Source organism: Elgaria multicarinata, chromosome 8, assembly GCF_023053635.1.
Source record: "Elgaria multicarinata webbii isolate HBS135686 ecotype San Diego chromosome 8, rElgMul1.1.pri, whole genome shotgun sequence".
In the NCBI taxonomy this organism is placed as follows: Eukaryota; Metazoa; Chordata; class Lepidosauria; order Squamata; family Anguidae; genus Elgaria; species Elgaria multicarinata.
Window position 1 is genome coordinate 65,954,009 of NC_086178.1, and position 22,360 is coordinate 65,976,368.

General features: G+C 41.3%; 1 protein-coding gene across 2 annotated transcripts in view; it reads right to left on the reverse strand.

The window, feature by feature from the left end:
* The window catches only part of AFAP1L2 (actin filament associated protein 1 like 2), a 114,154-nt gene that overhangs the window by 39,855 nt on the left and 51,939 nt on the right, over nucleotides 1-22,360 (reverse strand). For both annotated transcript variants that reach the window (XM_063132694.1, XM_063132695.1), the window contains exons 2-3: nucleotides 2,290-2,418; nucleotides 1,539-1,616 (exon numbers count right to left, since the gene is read on the reverse strand). In XM_063132694.1, coding sequence (XP_062988764.1) covers nucleotides 1,539-1,616; nucleotides 2,290-2,418 — 207 coding nt within the window. The remainder of the gene's footprint in view (nucleotides 1-1,538; nucleotides 1,617-2,289; nucleotides 2,419-22,360) is intronic.

The following is a 22,360-nucleotide window of genomic DNA, read 5'->3' on the forward strand; positions in this document are numbered from 1 at the left end:
TCTGATTTAAAAATAAAAGTTAGAATCATCAGCCTCTTTCAGCCTGTATCTGGGAAGCCACAATAACAGCTCTGCATCTACATCCTGTAATGGATTTCTGGCATAAGAGGGGAAGCAGCAAAGCAAAAGCCAGAGTGTACAGTGATGTTATTAGCCCAACAAATTAGACATCTGCTGCCCTTCCCATGGCTTCCTGGTATTTTCCTCGTCACATCTTAATAAAATGGTCCCTGATAGAGGAAGTTTCTTCATCTTTAAATCCAAAACTGAAGGTTTCTGTGTGCCAAACCCAGCCTGGGCTGCTGTAACAGCTAATATGGATAAATGAATAGGGTCAGAGTTTACCATGGCAACTGTTGAAGGAGAATATATACATGGACTAGGGTGGCCATATGAAAAGGAGGACAGGGCTCCTGTATTGGTAACAGTTGTATAGAAAAGGGAATTTCAGCATGTGTCATTTGTATGCACGCAGCACCTGGTGAAATTCCCTCTTCATCACAACAGTTAAAGCAGCAGGAGCTATACTAGAGTGACAGGGCAGGACTCTTGCAGTTTAACTGTCGTGATGAAGAGGGAATTTCACCAGGTGCTACATTCATATAAATGACACCTGCTGAAATCCCCTTTTCTATGTAACTGTTAAAGATACAGGAGTCCTGTCCTCCTCTCCATATGGTCACCCTAACATGGACCTAATAAATAAATAATCATTGTATGTCTGGCATTGTGTATTGGGCAGTGTTGTAAGAACGTGCTGGATCAAGCCAAAGGGCCATTTGGTCCAGCGTTCTGTTCTCACAGTGGTCAACGAGATGCCTACAGGAAACCCACAAGGAGGACATGAGTGCAACAGCACCCCCCTGCCCATGTTCTCCAGCAACTGGTGTAATAACAACAAAACAAAAACAGTCCATGGGCAACTTGTTGCCTATGTTTTGGCCTACAACTCTCATCAGCCCTAGCCAGTATAGTCAATAATGAGGGATCATGGGAGTTGTAGGCCAAGAATAAAAAGCTCTTGGACACCATAACTGTGATAACGTTACATGTGATTATTGCTTGCAGTAATCAAAAATCTCTTATTCTTTTTTAATTTCTTTAACACTTATATTTCATTTATATTTATTTTTTAAACTTTTTTTAAAGAGAGAGGGGAGGGAAAGAGAGCACTTGTGTTGCATTCTTCAGCTCAGTTGTATACTAACTTGACAACACAAATAACTGTTGTCAAATATGTAAGTAGACTAATATAGTATACTAATGCAAATACACAAGTGAAAAAGTGTTTTCTTTCACTTTTACATTAAATACTGCATTACCCTCCATCTAAAGAGCTCGCTGAAAGTGCTCTTTAGACACAAAAGTGAAACTGGAGGGCCATGTTGCCGTCTAAAGAAACCATAAACAACCATGTGTAGGGAATGATGAGCACACAATAAATGCCTCATGCAGAAAAGCCATAAATGAAAGCATCTTCAATCTTTTTATACCTTTCTCCTCTCTTAGCTTAGCAAGTAAAAGCTTGAAATTCCTACCTTTATCTGCTTTCTCAGGTTCACCATGTTGTTTATTGATGGTGACTTTGTTCATGTAAATGTATTCCTCATCACCACCTACAAAGAAAAGAATATAAGGCCCTTATTCTTTTGTGTATATGCTTTTGTGTATATTCATACAGTATGGTGTACCTATAGACCAAAACATACATTAGGAATCAATTACTGGGAAGATTATTTCTCCATACCATTTTTGTTTTCCTCGTTCCCTAAATTACTGTAGAAGGCCTGTTCTCATGACTTAACTTAGTGACACCTTAATTGACTTTGCTCTTGCAAAACTTTTCTCAACTTATATATGTTTAGGCTCTGCATAGCAATTTGGCAGAAACCACTACTATACATTGAATTGCATGGACTTCTGGCCCCACTGTTTACAAACTTTCCCCCTCTGTACCTATCTGAGAGTGTGTGCATGTGTCTGTGTACATGTGTGCGTATGTGCATGTGTATGCACACATATCTCTTGACAACTGAGTATATCAGTTCAAATCATCTGACAAAACAAATTCCAATCCATGAACATTTGTGCCCCAGTAAATAAGATTGTCTTTAAGCTAACATAGGATTCAGTTGTTTTTACATGCAATTTGGGACATGATAGATACGATTCAAAAGTGATGGGGAAGGAGCTCAGTGTGGTATCAGCAACCTGCTGCTCAAAGCAGTATACATGCAGCAAGACATCAGTTCTACTGAAATTACTGTCCCTTGATGAGACGCTGCTTACCATTTGATTTTGTGCACAGCCGAAGGAGGTCAGCAAGAAAGCTCTTTTTCACTACAGCTGTGCTGCTAAGGTTCTCCTTATCTAGTATCTTCAGAAAATCTTCAAGTTCTGTGAGCAATTGTTCCAGAGCTGCAGTAGACACAAAACAGATTTGCAAATGTTTATTATGCTCTGCCCACTGGTTGAATATATTATTATTGTTGTTGTTGTTGTTGTTGTTGTTGTTGTTGTTGTCGTTTATATCTTGCCTTTCCTTCAAAGAGCCCAAGGCAGCACATATGATCCTTCTCCTTTCCATCTCATACTCACAACAACCTTGTGAGGTAGGTTAGTAACTGGTCCAACATCACTCAGTGAGCTTCATGACTGAGTGGGGACTAGAACCCTGGTTTCCTGAGTCTCAGTCCAACCCCCTAAACAATATACCACATTGGCTCTCTCATATAAACAAAGGATTCACACTGAACTTTGAATGACCACATTTTTCACATCCATTTGGATTTAAATACCTATTTTAAACCAAAATCTATGCTTTTACCATCATCCCATTTTGTGGTTTCAGGTTAGCCTAAATCTCATGCAAAAAAATAAAGAAAAGAAACTCTCTTCCTAAATTTAGATCCAAGAGTTCTCAGTAAACATAACAGAGTCTTTTCAAATGTGCAAAGATAAACATTGCATATTTATTACAAAACATGTGAAACAGAAGACGTGAAACCAAGAAAGAGTCCTGGTTTCGCCCCATAGCCGAAACCAGAGAGCTTTGACTATGGGGCAGTATATAAATGTAATAAATGAATAAATAAATTATGGCACCTTAAAAACTAAAAAAAATATTATGGCATAAGCTTTTCTGAACTAAAGTCTACTTCATCAGATGAAGTTGACTATAGTCCACATGGCATAATAAATGTATTAGACTTTAAGGTGCTACAAAACTGTTGGTTTTGTTACAATAGATTAACACAGCTCCCCCTCTGGAAATAAGATGTGGAATTCGTCTAATTCAAACTTGGCACAAGCCTTTGTTGTTCTTACTCTTGTTGGAGTTTATAATAATATTTAGGTTTCCTTAAACAAAACTTTAAACCCTTATTCAAAACGTTACACTTTAGTCCTCAGCTGATCCTTTGCTATTAGTTTAAGTTTCCACCCTCTCTATGTCTTCATCATCTTCTATGTTGAATGCTGACATAAGGACAGGGAAATAATATTTTTTGTTGGGATCATATAGACAGCTCTGCTTGAAACTGTTATCTGATTTAATAGAAATGTTCCCCAAAAGCAGGCTCAACAACACAACAGAACCTTTCTACATGAGGCATTTATTGTGTGCTCATGCTTCCTCACTCATGGTAGTTTGCGGGTGTTTTACATGATGTCATCATCCTCCAGAGCATGTATTGTCCTTTGCAACCATTATAGCATTTCCCTTCCCCTCCACCCCCAGCAACGAAAGTCTGATATTCCTGTGAATGGTGACATGCAAGCCTGGTTTATTTCCTCAATTCTTTTATGGCACAGCACCACCTAGTGGTTGTGTAATAGAACATATAGAAAGGCAGAGTAAGAAACCCCCTGGGGAAAACGCATGTGTAAAGGAGCCAATCTTATTCCCACAACGAATCCAGAAGCAGAATCCTCAGTAAAGTTAAAAACCTCATGTAGAAAACGTCTAAGAAAAGACACACACCTCACAAAAAGAATGTCTGCTAAGAACTGGTCTGGGGCATTATCACACTAGGTGAAATTGCTTCAAATATGTAAAGGAGGGAGGGGGTGGGGGGAGGAATGTGTCTTTCCCCCCCTTCCTAAATCTTATTGCTATAACAAGCTACAGAGGGACCCCCAGAACTGTTGTTTTTAAATGGATACTGTTGTTTTTATACTGTTGTGTTTATGTTTTTTAAATTTTGTATACTTTTAATGTTTACTGTTCTTAACTTTTATAAACCGCCCAGAGAGCTTCAGCTATGGGGTGGTATATAAATGTAACAAATAAATAAATAAATAAATAAATAAAGACTATGCATGCATGCACATTTGTGAAGAAACCTTCATGGAAAGGAAACAACAAAACCTTTCATGAATAAAAAGAAACAAACAAAGAATATGAGCATCAATGGGAGGGAAGGGTGGAGTCAGATGGCTTTGAGGATACTTGCCTTTGTATTTTCATGTCTACATACACAAAGTTGGGCAGGAACTTTCCTCCTATAAATGTGACACGCTGCAGGTGGCTGAAGGAAGCAGCATGGCTTCCCAAAGAGCATGAACACCTGCTAACCTCTGAAAAAGCATGTTACAGGCTCCTGCCCCTGACATGTGCTGGCAAGAAAGCAAACAAGAGCAATCTGGTTTTTTTAAGTACTATTCATTTATTTATCTAGTGCAGTCAACGGGTGGTACTTTGCCGAGAAATGACAAAAAGACAGGTCCATGCCTGGAAGAACTTACTATCTGAAATTGGACCCAGAGGAAGCAATACAGGGAGCAGAAGAAAATGGAGGCAAGGATAAATTCACTGACATATGAAGGGAGAAAAGACTAGACAAGGCCATATGTATATACTATACGTAGTATAGAGCAGGATGGGTACAAAATGTAATAAGGATTATAATTGGTGAAAGTGTTATATCTCAAAAGTGGAGGAGGACCAATGTGAATATTCCTCCAAGGAGTGCAAGTGGATGTACATAGCCCATTCTCTCCCCCACCCCTTTTCTTTTTCTTTACAGTAACCCTGTGAGGTAGATTAGGCTGAGAAAGAGCAACTGGCCCAAAGTCACTGAGCAGGCTTCACGGCTGGGCAGGGATTTTGCACCCAGGCCTCCCAGGCCTTGCCACTGCATCACGCTGGTGTTTGGGTGTATATGTGCTGTTTTTATTGTGAAGTCTCTGCCAGAAGAGGGGGGCTAGAGTGGTGGAGGACAGGGCTCCCGTATATTTAGCAGATTTATAGAAAAGGGAATATCAGCAGGTGACATTTGCATGCATGCAGCACCTGGTGAAATTCCCCCTTCATCACAACAGTTAAAGCTGCAGGAGCCCTGCCCTCTTTTGTATTTGGTTACTCTAATATAAAGGGCAGGGCTCATGCAGCTTTAATTGTTGTGAAGAAAAGGGGATTTCACAAGGTGCTGCATGCATACAAATGATACCTACTGAAATTTTCTTGTCTATACAACTGTTAAAGATATAGGAGCCGTGTCCTCTTTTCCATATGGTCACCCTAATTTCCCTCCATCCACAAACCTTGTCCACTGAACACTAAGGAGAGGGTTTTCCCTGTACCCCTCCTTGCATGCATCCCTCCCCCCTCTCTCTCCAAAACATCTCAGACTTTCTAAGCGGACACCATTCCCTCTCTGAGCAGGCTTCCTTGGCAGAAGGCCTCCCAACTTCCAGCCACAGTTCCATTCTTTGTTTGTCTGCTCCAGAAAACCAAGAGCCCAGCTCAGTGCTGATTTCGAGCAAGCCTTCAAGGAGCTGAATGTTGGGGGGGGGGGGGCGAGTGTTGGATGTGGCCTTCCCGGCCATCCTGCCAGCCACATTCCAAGGCTTACATGGGTCGGCTGCTGTACGGGAAGGGAAAGCAGATTGCGATGACAGCAGGAGAATGCTATTCTCCCTAAGTGGGAATAGAAACAGATGTGTTGATGGTGGCAGCTGAAACAGCTGGACAGACTTTTAGAGGAGGCTGAGCTCCCAAAAGGAACAAAACACACACTTATTCTAATGAGCAGACCCTTCCGTGCTGGTCACCCGAGTGGGCACTGAAGAATGGTGAGTTATCTACAATTAGAAGGACAGGAGAGATCGTCATGTTCCTTGGTCTGCTTCCAGTTGCCACTGAATTCACAGAAGTAAAATCAGAAGCTGCTTTTGAAAGTGGTACTGAAAATGTCCCTATTTTATTCTCCACCTTGTTCCAACTTTAATCTCTACCTTGTTTCAAGATGGCTGTAATTGGTAATGTGGGGGAAACAGTCATTTCTCATTTGATTTTCTAACTCTTGCTCATGTGGCTATTAAATTAGAATGATCTGCTGCTTTTTCTCCTGTGAGCTGATGTAGTCTTAATGATTATTAGTCATGATTATTAGTTTACATGTTTTTTACACAAAAGGTAGTTGAACTTTCCACCAAATGAGTGTGCGTGTGTGTGTACGCGTGGTTTTGTGTATTTATTCTTTTGCTCTACAAAATAGCAGGCCTGGTATTTTAAAGCACATTTGAACAAGCTTAATGCTGACAAGTGCCGCATCATTACCTAGATAAGAGATACACAAATCTATTGGCAAGTACAGAACAACCTGTATCCCAATGGACTGAGAAAGATCTAATTAAAAAGGGCTAATCGGATGTTCATATAATCAGATTATCATGCAGAAGTCTACACAGAGAACTTGTTAACATTGATATGTGGCTGAACTAATGAGACAGTGACTTTGAATAAATATAGATATTTCTGTATGCAGTTATTAATAATAATCACAATACTAATAATATTAATAATAATAATAACAACTGTTATTATTAATAAAATATTAATAATAGTTTATGACACTGATATCTCGCCTGGCGCCAACGTTGTTATCTTTTCGGCGCCAGGTCAAGACCTTTCTCTTCTCCCAGGCATTTTAACAGCATTTTAACAGCATTTTAACAGCATTTAATAACGTTAAGTTTGTTTTAATGGACCCCAGAATTGTTGTTTTTAAATGGATACTGTTGTTGTTTTTCTACAGTTTTTATGTTTTTTAAATTTTTTGTATACTTTTAATGTCTACTATTTTTAATTGTTGTAAACCGCCCAGAGAGCTTCGGCTGGGGGGCGGTATATAAATGTAATAAAATAAATAAATAAATAAATAAATCCAGGGAATCCATGACAGTAAGTATAGGATTCCCCAACAATCTTCTATGCAGGCACCTTTCAGACCCCAACCAGCTTAGCTTCAGCACAGTTGCTGCATCACATGCCTTTAGACCAGCTTTCCGCAACCTGGGTCCATCTGGATGTTTTGAAGGACAACTCCCCTCATTCCTGACCACTCGCCGTGCTGGCTGGTGCTGATGGGAGTTGTAGGCCAATAAGTTCTGGAGGAACTCAGGTTAGGGAAAGCTTTAGACCATGCCGTAGCTTCCTCTTTCTATTTTACAAGTACTCTATAATCCTCATGTTTCTCCTCAATATGTTCAGTCAATGTATGGAGGACAACCGGATCATGTCTGCCAGCCCCAACCTGTCTCCCATGTTTTGCATGGAATGGAAGAATTGACCCTACAAGTGCATGTGCTTGCTCTTACATTCCCCCCAACATGCCTAAGGCAGGCCAACAGCAGCATGCAAGTTGCGAGGTGGGGCCTGAAGCCACAATTCCACTCCCCTCTACACATTGATTGAATGCGTGGAGAGGAGAATAAGAGGAAGACTTATGTAAACAATTGGAAAATAACATATGTTAACATTGGAAAAGCTGAAATCCTGTCAATAACCCAGACTACTACTCCTGGACAACATTTGTCTCACAAAGCTAAATATTGACCACCCAGCCACCCCAACATTTTATGGTTGTCTAGGGTGTAATAAACCTGGTTTTGCTATCTCCAGGCACGAACAGGGCGATTTTCAAACACCTCACAATACATGGCTGGTGGGCTATGTTCTGGCTTTGTGAGTCACAAGCAATGCAAGCCTAGACAAGACGAGCAAACTAGAACAGATTTAGGAAGATAATACCAATTGTTCACAGAACATTGGTACAAAAGCATGCCAAAATCCTTTCTTTCCCTTAACCGCACAATCCTATGCACATCTACTCAGATGTAAGCCCCACTGAGTTCAATGGAGCATCCTCCCAGGTAAATGGATATAAGGTTGCAGCTTACATGACTTTCCAAGCTGACAAAGCATGTCCCACATGACATTTTAAACATTGTTAGTCTTAATAGCAAGGAATCTGTGGGAAGCTTAGCATTTTCCGAGTTAAAAAAAAATCACAGTTTAGGTGTTTTGAAAAATAAAAGGTCCTTGCAACCCAAGATGAAAGTGTGGCGATGATGTGGAAACTGTTCACAACAAATGAAACATAAATATGCATTTATTGGGCAGTATCCAAGGCTGGCATTCCACCAGCGCTAACCATGTTGCATTAGCATGTTGCACAAATATTAGTGCAACTGGGAGGTAGCAGTTGCTAGCTCCAGAAATTAGCACCAACTTGAGCTTCAAGAAAGGCACAAGAAAGTCCTAATTGGGGTTAGTTTCCAGGCTTGCGCTAGCAAGTCCTAGCAAACCGTTGTTCCCCATTGCACTACTTTCACCATATTTTTGCTCATTGTGAAAAAATATGGTGAAAGGAGCTCCAGTAACCCAAATCATAGTTCAGTTAAATTTAATGCATGGATCTGAAAACCTCTCTTTGAAAAGTTTGGCCGTGTCTTTCTATAGGATAAGTGCGACAATGGACTTCATTGCTTGTGGGCTGAGAGCCCAACTGCTGAACTCGATCAGCACAATATGGGCCATTCTAGATGTCTGGACAATAATCTTATTGATGGGCTGTCATCTCAAAACCAGGAGCTCTGAACTTTAAGTGAGGCAGCAGAAAAGACGCACAAGGCTTTCCAGTTTGATGAACAAATAACAGACTAGCTTTCCGCCCTCCACTCCCCCTTCACTGGAAAAAGCTGGTGGGAGGACTTGGGAAGGGTGGGGGGAAGAATGAGGGAAAGTCCTTGAACAACATGCAGAAAGCTCAATGAAGGAAGGGCTGTTTTCCCCTCCCCCTCCTTACTATGAACAATCACATGCTTCTTGGTGGCTTTTCACAATGATCAAAATCAATATTCAATAAACAAAAAACCTACAGTTTTCAACCAAGCACCAAAAAACAGGGAAATTGGGAGTTAAGGCTCACAAGCCTTAACGCCACATCCTCCCAAGGAGGCAGAAAGTGCCGGTGAAATTCTCATTCTCCCAGCGCAGATAAACCATGAGGACAGGATGGAGAATAGGATATGCAGGGCTGACTGTGGGGTTGTGGAAAACTGATGACGAACAACTTAGGGCCACCTACTTCTCTTTTTTTGTTTCCAGCAGCCCTTCTCCAACCTGGTGTCCTCCAAAGGTGTTGGACTACAACTCCCATCATTGCAAGTCAGTATGTCCCATGGTCAGGAATGCTGGAACTTGTAATCTCAAACATCTGGAGGGCAGCAAGCTATCATTTGCAGAGGTGACTGTGGGGTTGTGGAAAACTGATCATGAACAACTTTGGACCACCTACTTCTCTTTTTTTTAGAGCATCTCCTCACATTGAGAGTTGCAACCCAACACATCTGACGGGCCCCAGGTTGGGGAATACTGTTCTAGAGCAAGGGCAGGCAGAATGTAGCTCTCCAGATATTTTGGAGTTCAACTCATAAAAGTCCCTATCAGCATGGACAGTAATCAGGAATGTTGCGAGTTGATGTCCAAAACATCAGGATATATCTATTTTCTGCCCACATCTGTGCAAGAGGAGCAGGGTGGCCATTTTATTTCCAACATTCCAATCTGTCTGAGACAAGAGGGAGGGGGAAGAGCGACGCTACTGAGCATGTCACGTGCTATGAGGCCTCTATTCACTTTAATGGGGCAAAGAAATATTCATTAAAAATCAACCAAAGGGAATTTAAAAAAAAGAAAAGCCATTCCACCAACTAGAAGAACAGGGGAAGAAGACCCCACCACTGGATTGCAGGGTAAGGGTCCCAATTCGCTGAATTTCATGCACAAAAAGTCACCAACCCTTTTTTTTAGTGTCATTTTGATTCAGAGAGGGTTTTTTTCGTTTTGTACTTCAAACTGCCATCCTTCCCTCAATCTTCCACCAATCTTCTTGAAACTTTCAGGGTATGTAAAACCAGCATTTCTTTCTGGCACATGTAAATTTCAGCAAGATTGGTGAAACATTTTCCATTTTATGAACGTTAGAATGACCCACCTCCCAATTACAGCTTTATAATGGTGGAATGCAGAGTCCATGTAGTGAGTTCCTTCATAAACGAAGCAGCTTTCAGCTTTGCCATTTGGAATCTTTACCATAGTGCTCTAGGCCAGATTGCCCTAACCAGGTGCTATCCAAGTGTTTTGGACTACAATTCCCAGCATTTCTGACCATTGGCCATGCTGGCTGGGGCTGATGGGAGTTGGAATCCAAAGCATCACAAGTTCACCTGATAGGAGAAGGCTGCTCTAGAGTCATTCACAAAACAGGGAGGCCTTCCTGTGAGGAAAATCCTTTGGCTGAGGTTGAAATTTCTGACTATAACCACACTTCCCCTTGTTCTTAACAATGGTTGTATCTTGCTATGAAGCCTGCCATCACGAAGGTACCACAAAGCCTTCCAATATCCAAGAGCCCTCTCAGCCTTCAGAGTCCTCCTCCAGAAAATCCAACTCAGCATATTGGGGCAGACTGACCAGCTCGACAATTCTAACTGAGGTAATCAAAAGATATAAATATGGGAAAGACAGATCCATCTTAAGGGTGGTCTTGCTTTCTTCCTTGCTTTAGCTTCAAAATATCCTGCTTTAGCTCCTAGGAAGCTGCGTTATCATTGGCCTATCTTGGTCAGTACCACTGACACTGACTCCAGTGGCTTTTCTGTTTCTGACTTGAGCCCTTCCCAGTCCTACATGGAGATGCTGGGGGCTGAATCTGGGACCTTCTGCATGCAACGCAGGTGCTCTACTACTGAGCTGTAGCCTTCCCCTAGTTCAGGGGATCATAATGAGAGAAGTATGATGTTTCCAATGAAAAGTAGGATGCTTGTCTTGCTTTGATGAACTGCACTCAGTATAGATGCCTATTTTTCTATTGCGACTTACACAAAAAATGATTGAACCTCTTCTCTTCGAACTGCCAGGACAATCAGATGAGTTTTATGCTTTCTAATGTCTTTCTGACCGAAATGTCTTAAGTGTTGCCAAATTCTATGCTGCAGCATGTACAACGTGCCAGGAACTGACCTCAGAGATTCTAATCCTTCTTGGGAGATCATAATTTGATTATACATTTTTATAACATTGCTGATTCCCTCCACCCAATTTAATTCCACTTTATGCTTCTCTTTTTCTTTTAACTTATTACATGAATCCTATGTGTATTTCGTGTGTTTCACATGCTTTTTTTACTTGTCATGGTGGTCATCGACTTCAGCCTTAGAATCCTACTTGATGGAATTCTGTTCAGGGTTGAAAATGCCTTGGAGAAATAAATAAATAAATAATCAGTTTGTTGTAACTCAAATGGCAATTGTAGAATGTGAAGAAATAAATAAATGATGCTCCTGCTGGGAAAAAGTACTCTTTTACAAGCGATGGCAACTGAGAGCACATCCATCCTTGCACATCAATTCACTCCGAGGCAGCTTTTTTCTCTGGCAAACTGCCAGCTATTTTGAAATCCAGCGGTGCAATTGAAAATTGGGGGAAAATAAATTTTGCTATCATGAAATCTGGCCTATCAGTATGCAGATAAAAAAATATGCCTGAAAATAATAGAATATAGATTTTGAATGGCTTTTGTTTGAATGATGATGCCATCACCACAAAATAACCACATGAGCAGTCACACAATGCAGAGGAGTAATGGCTCAATAAAGAACATTCATTGCAATGGTACTGACAGTGCGACGACTTACTGTGCAATAATGTGGCACTTCCTGGAAAGTTCAGCAACTTAATGCATTCCAGGATAAGCAATATCTTATCTAGGACAACTTCATTAGTAGAGGTCAAGGCTGACATCTGTGCAATGTTAGTATTTTTTCTGGCAAGGCCGTTTTTTGGGGGGGATGAACAGGATGGGTGCCAATTTCTGTGGGTGCCAAATCAAACCGCCCCCCTGAAGGTGACGACATTGCTCCAGCTCCTCCCCCATGCCGACTGCCCATCCATCTGTGCCGCCCAGTGAACCTGCATACCTACACAATCTGTCACTCTGAGTTCCGTCCCAGAGTGAGAGAGAGAATGTGTGGGTGCGTTCTTTGGAGAACTGCCCTGATTCAAATGCTGCCTTTCGAGGGGATCCTTCCTTAAAGCGAGGCATTCTGGGTGAGATGCTGCCATAGCACAGGCAGTCTAAAGGGCCACTTCACCCAGAATGCCTCACTTTAAGGAAGAACCCTTCAAAGCATGGCTGATGGGGAGGCAGGTGGGGAGGGGGAAGTAAAGAAGGAGAGGAGGAGAAAGATGGTGGCAGCTTGAGAAGGTGAGGAAGCTGAAGCAAGGGTAGAAGGTGGCTGCAGTAGCTGGGAGTGAAGTGGGTGGGAGGAGAGAAGGAAGAGGCATGGCCAAGGGATGAAGAGAGAGGAGAGAAAGGCAGTAGTGGTATGTCCACTAAGGTGTCAAAATACCACCTTGCTAGGACACCAAAATGGCTGGAGAAAGGCCTGTTCCCCAGTCCTTTTTAAATACTTATGAAGAATTGCCAGTCTATCGTTTTTCTTTATTTAACAAGCCCAGTCATTAACTTCATCTGTTACCTTTTTGTTAGCTTAATGGTAGAACACATGTTTTGCATGCAGAAGGATTTAGATTAATTTGTTGGTAACTCCAGTTAAAAGGGTTTCAAGTAATTTAAATGTCAGGGCAGAAGAGAGCCCCTGGCAATCAAATAGATAGCACAAGGGTGCATGTGTATACCCTTGGTATAAAGCAGGTGTTGTTCAATTGCTAGTTCACCCATGGACAAACCACAGTGCAATGTCAAAACTCTATTGGGGAACCACACCAATTGCTTGATTGGAAAATGTTTGGACTGAATCTTTCGGATGTCAATGGGGGATGGGGGCTTTGACATCAATGGGGCAGTGAATCTGCCCCAGTCAGGACTCTGAAGGAGTTATCCAAGGTGTGCACCCTGGATAGCTCCTTTAGAATTCTGACTAGTTCTGATTGAAACCCAGAGCGGATTCTCTACCCTACTGACAACAGAGCCACCAGCCTCCACTGACTGGTGTCTTTTCAAAACTGGAGTGCCTCTAGGAAACTCAATACAGGTACACCCAAGTAAACAAATTACCAAAGCTTAGCTTTCCCCCACATGATACACAGTACATAGGTACCAGGGTGTGATGGTTGTTTGCTTGTTTAGCAAATAAGGCAGCATATAATAATTTTAATAATAATAATAATAATAATAATCCATTATTTGTTAATGAGGTTCAAAGAATTAATTCAGCAATAATTCCCTCATGTTTTATGAAGGGTTGCTTTTGATATTAACCTTAAAACAAAGATGTGGCCATGCTCACATATCAAAACTAGGCAAATGTACTTATACACTTGGTTCTCAAGCAAGATACGTATTTTGTGGGAAAGTTTCAAGAGTATGCCAGATGTATGTATTTAGAGACATATATATATATATATATATATATATATATATGTGTGTGTGTGTGTGTGTGTGTGTGTGTGTGTGTGTATGTATCTTAAGGCACAGATGTCTGCAGCTTTTAAAAAAACAACACCAAAGGTGGCCCTTAATTGCCCAAGAGTCCCAGACTTTGCAAAACAGGCATTTACCAGATAAAAGAAGTTTTTTTTTACTTAGCCTATCCCAGACTTCATTTTACATAAACAGGAGCCTATTATCTACAGAGAGAATGATAAGTTGCATTAAACCTCCCAAAGCCCATAAGATAGAACACTCTGAAGGTATCACTAATCCTACCACATATTTAAGAATTAGGTTATTGTTTTGATTTTAATGTTTCAGCATAAAACCAGTCACCAAAAAAACCCTGCTGATAAAGGAGTTTGTGCTTTTCCAGTAACTGTAGTCTTCTTGGAACATTTGGCGTTCATGTTTTGCTCTTTAATCTTTCTTTTGCACTAACAAGTCTCCAAAAGATCATTGCAGCTCAACTGTAATTTAGTTATTTCTCTTTTCTCAGCATTGCTGCTTGATTATTACTTGTGTCAATATGCTATAATTTAAGGGCTGCCTCTTCAGACACTTTCTGAAAGGCTTCTTCCTTTCCAAATTCAAAATTGGCTTGGATTGCAGAAATTGGTTGTAAAAATTGGTCTGAGCTTCACCAAAGTTTCTCCCTGGTGCAGAAATCTGGAGACATTGGCCTGGAAGACCAATGTCACCAAATTTAGACCTTCCATTCAGATGGGTGAATCAGTGTAAGAACTGCTGGCAGTGAGAGCTTTAAGTGACAGTATGCTGGGTTTTGTGTGTGTGTTTGTATTTTTGCTGGCATTCCTTTGACCTAATCATTGAATGTGGCCTCTGACAGCTTCTCAAAATGGAATTTGGGCTCTAGACCATCTGTGTGGCCTGATCAATTCTTTGGTGTTAGAGAAATGTAAAACAGTTGAATATAGTGCCTCTCAAATCCCTTATTTTACCTATCACAAGATTTGAGAGTGTAGGATTCAGTTTCTGCCTGACTGGAGCTGCAGATTCATAGTCAAAACCCATCTTGCATAATCTAGTAAAATGGCATGTGCCATTAAGCTACACCTGTTTGTGATCTAGTTATCAAAGTCCAAACCCTGATCACCGGGGCCTCCAAGGGTGTTTCTTTACAGCTTTTTAGGTCAAGGTCTGTGACTAACTAACTACAACTATGAACCTCAGTTCAGCACCCTGTGCTGAGCCATGTTTAGGTGACCCCATGCTAGCAGCTGATTGGTCTCCCCATATAAAATGGACATTCTCCCCCCTACCTTCTTGCTTAAACAATGATCTGCCAGGATAGTTGCTTCTAGACTTGCCAATTACTACAACTTCAACCTGCTCATAACAGCCCCTGATACTGCATTGTATAATAAAGTAGTGATATTCCTAGTGGGTCACAAGGTCAGATAAAACAAACAGCCTTGAAGCATGTAGTCATGAACATTCCTGTAACTCACAATTAAGCCCTCCCAGTGTTCAATGGGGATTACTCCAAGATACATAGATTGGATCCAGGATCTGTCTTCCATTGACGGAAGGTGCATCTGCCTAATTTTGGGGGATCATCCTGTCACACACACACAGGCACATAACACCACAGCTCACTCCATTCAGAACGGCTCTGTGATTCTCAATGTAGCATTTTCAGGCTGGAGGAGGAGGGGGCAGGAAAGTCCACTTCTGCCAGCCCTGTTGCAGGCAACTAAATATGGATCCAGCCCCATGTGTATAGGATTGCAACCTTAGCTTTTAACAAAATTCTTCAAACAAATTGAGAGGCTTACAGCCTGCTCATGTTTGTGGAGAGAAGCTATCTACAAACTGTAATAGTTTCCCAAGACTTCTGTAAGAGGATGGGGACATACCTCAATTCATTGTATATGCAAAAGAAATCCATTTTCAACATCTTAGTCCAATTAAGATTTACATTCTAGGTATGAATTCATGGCTATCTCATCAGCCAAAAATGTGTGTCCTGCAGACTAGTCCTGCAAGAAATGCAAAACTGATATTTCCAAAAGGGTCGCATACTTTTCTTTTAAAATTTCATCTGCAGCCTGCTTGGTGGTGGTGGGTGGGGTGGGGTGGACACAAGAAACTTGGGTTTCCTACTAATAATCTGGACTAATTCCTTTCAGCCTCAGTCTTAATTCAGCCCAGGATATGGTTATTATCTTACAAAACAGGAAACAACCTTAAATCATCATTACATATCGGTGAATGCAGATCATTTATTCCCTCTTCAAGTACTTGAGAGCCAAGAACTAAATTAAAATCTCTAAACTGGGTAATATCACTATGCTATTTTAGGATGGGGCTGCAACAGAGAATTTTTGTTTTTAATGGCTCATCAAAATCACAAAGCAAATTAGTAATATCACTGCTGTGAGTTTTTCTGCACAAGGCTGTTAACTGGTTGTTAATCTGCTATATCTACTTTTACTTTTATCGCCAAAGTAAGATCCAAGCACTACATACGGAGTGTTTCCTTTTTTTGCTACATAACTTCTAGGTGGCACTATGGTGTAGAGGAATAGAACAATTATACAAGGACAAAATTGCACTTTCTTTCACTTTCACATTTAAATGCCACATTTCCCCTGCTCTAAAAAAACTCAATGAAAGTGCTGGTTAGACACAGAAGCAAAATTGGAGGATCACAACTTTGTCTAAAGAATTTGTAAACAACCATGAGTAGGAAAGAACAAGTGCATGATAAATGTGTTGGGTAGAAAACCCCTGTGTATTATTATTATTATTTATTAATATTTATATAGCGCCATCAACGTTCGTGGTGCTTTACAGAACAGCCTCCAAAGCCCAAGAAAGAAAGCAGGTAAAAAAGAAAGAAATAGAAAGTTAGTTAGTTAGTTTTTATGGGAAATGTTTGTCCATAAGTATCATTTTACTCCCATGCAAGCATCTGGTGGCAGGAGGGCTCCAAATTGTACAGTGGTGTCACAGTAATGTTTCCTGCAGCAAATATGCAAAAGGCTGGACAACATATACACAATTACAAATGGGTTGGATCCAGGTTTAGGTACATGCAATTGGGATGGCAAAAGCAGATGTCCCCACCACCTTCTCTCAATGACAGCCCTTCTAGCAATGCTACACAGACAGTTGGGGTGGCTGTCAAATGGGATATACAAGGGAGTGGAGGCACTAACCACAGTCTACCCCATTCAGTGGGGTCTTTCTACCCATGAGGCTCAGCACTGCTTTCCCCCTAACACTTTCCCCCATACACTTTCCCCCCAACAGGTTCCAGATCCAAATACGCCCATAATACTTATCCCCATGGGGTTCCATGTATGTTTGCAATCACCTTAGCAAAATGCACGTGTGCAACTCAATTGGACTAAGCAAATATGGTCTAATTTGAAGTGGAAAAATGGGCAGCAGGGAAAGGATCAAGCACACCTCCCCTCCCCACACTGCTTCTTTACTCAAAATTAACCCCCTCCCGAAGAGTCCAACCAGTCTCCGACTCTCTGGCAAGTGTGTGTGCCTTATGTCAGGACCTTTTCAAAACTCATCTCCTTCACACGTTACAACATTAGTACCGTATTTCTTTGATTGTAAGATGCCATTGATTGTAAGATGCACACTAATTTCAGTACCACCAACAGGGGGGGGAAACCTAAGACACACCCGTGATTCTAAGACACACCCCATTTTTAGAGATGTTTATATGGGGGGAAAAGTGTGTCTTAGAATTGAAGAAGTAGGGTAAATGTCAGGCATGCACACAGCAGTTTGTAAAGTAGCTCTTCAAAAGATTGTGTATGATACAGGTCTGGCAGGGAGGATGCAATGAGTTACTGCAGTATGAAGCTGTAGTGTGTGCCTGCCTCTTTGTGGGTGCCAGACTCATGAAACGTCTAGGCAGTTTTCCCTTGTCAACATTAGAAAGTATGCCATCCCAGGGGGTGGGATAAGGTGGTCAGACAGTTGCTTTCCCTCACCACAAGAAGCAATGTAGTGTTTTCTGGTAAATGTATTGGCATAACCGGGGGGGGGGGGACACATCTGTGCACACCAGCATAGCCCCAAATGGTGTCTCTGGCTGGTTTCCCACTGTCATCTAACTAAGGTTTAGAACATCTCTTACCTTTATCAGCATTTTAAAAAAGGGTGTTGTTATTGGCAGCGAAAGACAAAAGCACCAAAGAGAAAAAACAAGTTTGGTTAGTTAGCATACTAGCACTAAGAAAGCTTCGAAAAGCCAACATTATGGAAGCAAGTTTCAAAAGGAAAAGTGACACATTGTTGTTTCGTGCTGAGCTTCAGGAAATCATTAGAATTTAAAAAACACCAACTAACAAAAAGCTCTTATAGGAACACAGAGAGCTACATTCAGACGAATAATGTTAATATTTCTTGACACTAGGCTGTATGACCATATTCTCCCATTCCTCCGCAGAAATATAGACCCTGTAGAATTAAGATATTTTTCAAAGAAATTGCAGTCAGAACTTCAGTGAAGACATACTCTCTCTTTTTTCTGCCTGTCATTCTTCTTTTCCAAATAATCATAGATGCTTTACTTCTTCCACGCAAACAAACAAACAAATATTTCTTGACATGAACAGTGTCCACATCCCCATTGAAATAAAGCATGCCATCAAGGATTGCATTTGTATTCGAAATAGGTCATCTGTTTCATTCATTATTTCCTTTAGCTTGTCTCAAACGACCTGAGGTAGGTTAGGCTGAGAGATAGTGATTGGATTCGGACAACATGATGGGTTAAATAATCCACAGTGGGTTATTTTACCTACTCTGGGTTATGGTGTCATGTGGTGAGATTTTTTTTAACCCATGGTAGGTTATTTTGCTGCAATCACCCACGCAAATAACTAATGATGTGCAGAGTGGGTTATTTAAGCCACCATTGGTTATCGTGTCATGTGGAGGGCACCGTTGGTTATTTGCATTGGTGACAGAGTCACTAGGCAAGAGCAGCCAGCAGAACTCTATTTTTGGTAGCAATGGATGATGGGATACTAGCGGGAGGACTGAGAGGAGGAGAGAGGGTGGGGTATGAGTTAGTCAACGTACTGTGGATTAATAATCCACTCACAGTTGCTTATAACCAATTCATTGTCGGTTATTTCTCTGATCGTCTCGACAGCACCTGCAAAATAACCAACTGTGAGTTGACTATTAACCCACTGTTGATCATCGTGGTGTCCGAAAGAGGCCAGTAACTGGCCCAAAGTCAAACAGTATAACCTTCAACGTTGAGCAGGGATTCAACCTGAATCTACCCACTCCTAGCCCATCACTATAACATACCAGCTCTCGTTGCATTTGTTTTGTTCAATAAAAATGATATAAGGTGAACTTAAACAAAACCTACTGTGCTTACAGTAAACATCTACCCTTGAAGTCAGCTCTTGAGAAGAGCACAGTTGTGTAATGACTATTTATTTTCTGCTTGTAGTTAAGGTAAACCACACCTTCCATTTTTAGCCCACATGCAGACATAGCAGCAGTCACAGCGCTGTTTCTACAAGCTTAGAACTATGTGGCTCAGAGGGACGTGGTTGTATTAGCTTGGTAGAGGTGTCCATAGCCCTTTCCATGGATGCACAGAGTGTGTTCATTGGTACATCTGAATGTACCAAAACCATTCACATGTAGTTACCTCTCCACAAAATTGGGAACCATGCCTGGGAAGTCGCCTATGCATGCACAAGCAGGGGTAGGGAACTTTTTGTGGTTCCAGGGTTGAAGTAGTTCTGGGGAACAATGTCAGGGGACCACATGCCTGCAGTGGCAGGGTCATGTCCCAAAGAAGGCAGGGCCTTCCCACTGCTGGCATGCTCAGAACCCCATTCACTCACTCACTTACACACACAAAATCACACACACACACACACACACACACACACACCAGCCCTCTCCCATTGTAATCAGGGTTTTGGAAAGCCTCCATCGGTGCCAATGGAGGTTTTTGAAAAGCCTGAGTGCAGCAGGGGAGGGGTGTGTGGTGTGTGTGTGTGTGTGAGAGAGAGAGAGAGAGAGAGAAAGAGAGAGAGAGATGCATGCAATGAGGCTTCAAAAAGCCTTCATTGGCACTAATGGAGATTTTTTTAAAGCCTTGTTGCAGCATGGAAATGGTGATTCGTAGGGGACATTGCAGTGCTGGGGAGGGTTAGAACTTCTCTCCCCAGCAGCGCCATACACACAGTGCAAGACATATTAACAAAGTTACGTACAGCTAGGGGGACCACATGAAAAGGAGCCCGGCCCTCTTTTGTCTCTGGTCGCTCTAGTATAGCTCCTGCAGTTTTAACTGTTGTGATGAAGAGGGAATTTCACCAGGTGCTGCATGCATACAAATAACACCTGCTGAAATTCCCTTTTCAATACAACTGTTAAAGATACAAGAGCCTTGTCCTCCTTTCCATATGGTCACCCTAGTACAGTAGAGGCAGAGTCTTCCTCCCCCCACAATCACGCACGTTCTGGAATATATAAAAAATGCTAATAGAAATGTGAGTCAGACAATGCATATGGAGTAAACGATCACCCCAAAGAGCTTGAAAATAAACAGAGAAATGCTGCAAGAAAATTCAGAGTGGTCTGTGGGAGGAGAACTCTTCACAAGGAACACAGAGGAAGTGCCTGCCTTATGCTGAATCAAACTGTTGGTCCACCCGGATCATTAATGCCTACGCTGGGTGGCAGTGGCTCTCCAGAGTTTCCAGCAGGAGCATTTCCCTGTCCTAGCTGCAGACCCTGGGCATTGATCCTGGGACCTTCTGTATGCGAAATAGGCATTATTCCACTAAGCTATGGAGCCTCTCCATTACAGGGGGAAAAAAATCAAGTACGTCATTCCATGTTCTCCCCCCGCCCCCGCAAATCCAAATGACCTTATATTGTGCCAAAGTAATAGATAGTGACACTTTAGTAAGGAATGGAATATCACAGGTAAGTGGGACAAGATACAGAGGTGTTGTTACGAAACAAACAAACAAGCACTGGGTTCTTGAACACATTTTCTGACCTACAAGAATTCTCTTTTCTCTTACACACTCTTGCTGGTACCTCACTTTTCAGAAGATATTTCTTGTAACTTCTATTTTTCCCCTATAAACATGAGGACTAGGAACTTGCTATTTAAATGTCTGGACCTTTCCACATGATTCTAATTTCAAGTACTAAAATGATGCTGTTTTAGGACATCTGATTTCCACACCCCAGACCTACAGCTGACACTGACAAGGTCAGGACTAATATAAACTGTGCAATGTGTACATCTGATTCTTCAAATTCTCTATCACTGCCTTCCACAAGTACACACACAGGCATACCATAAACCACATAGCCATAATCACAAATGTTGAACCATTCAGTTTTAAAGGATGTGCTAAAAGCCTTCGAGGAGAAGGACATTAATTGTGGAGAGGAATCATTTATTTATTTATTTATTTATTTTCTATACCGCCCAATAGGTAACGGTCATAAACACAATAGCTTAATTTCCTTCCATTATTACAAGCTCAACAGATTAAAAGATATCTGTATTTTTATGCATAAATAAATGAAATGTGTGTCAAAGTATCTACAACTTAAAAATGAACTTTTTAAAAAAATCTTTGCACGTATTGTTTCCAGCTATATTTTTTTTAAAAGGCATAAGTAATCAGCAGCACCAAAAGTCTTCCATCTTGTTTATAATTCTTCTTTGATGATACTGAGACAGGAGATTACTGAGTTGAAACAGTTAGTTTCTAGAAAGCCCCTATTGTCCAAGCTGCATCAAAAGAGCTTTACATAACATCGATGATGAAAATAGAAGAAAGATGAAAAGCCTGAAAGAAGTGACTGGAGTGATACAATGGGGAAGTAGCTGAAAATGAATATTAAATAGGGATCTTACTCAACCTGTGGTTAGTAGGATTCCCACCTTTTTGTAAATGGGTAGGAATCTTTGGATGAAGCTTTCCTAATCATTGCAGTTCTGTGCGGAGAAATGCTTCACTTGTCCATTTTTACCTACATGCAATTGACAGCAACCATATGATGATTTAAGAATATGCTTCACTTTCGATCCTCAAAAGAAATAAGCCTGATAAGACAATCCCTCCTAATAGCAGGAAGGAATTTGGGGAGGTGGGTGTACTTGCTCGCCCTGGCCTCCCTTGTAAAATGGAAGATGCTAAAGACATATGCTACGGACAAGCGTACTTGGATGTCACACATTTTGGAAGCTTAGCCCACTAATTTCAGATGCTAGCTGTGGTAAACCATGGCAGACTCAAGACAATCCACACAGTCCCTGTAGCCACTGAAATATATACCAGGTGTCATCTCCATCATATGGAGAAACTGTCTCTGTAGCCTCCTACCATACAGTTACCTCAGCATTAGTACCTGTCTACTTCTGTGAAATTTCATGCAATGGTGAAGGGGTAATAATTACTAGGCTTTTTGTGAACCGCCCAGGGACCTTTGGCTATTGGATGTTATAAAAATGCAATAAATAAAATTAAAATAAGTAAAATAAAATAATTTACTCAGACCTAAGCCCCACTGAATTCAATGGGACTTATTCTCAGGTAAGTAAGTACATATAGGTTTGCAAC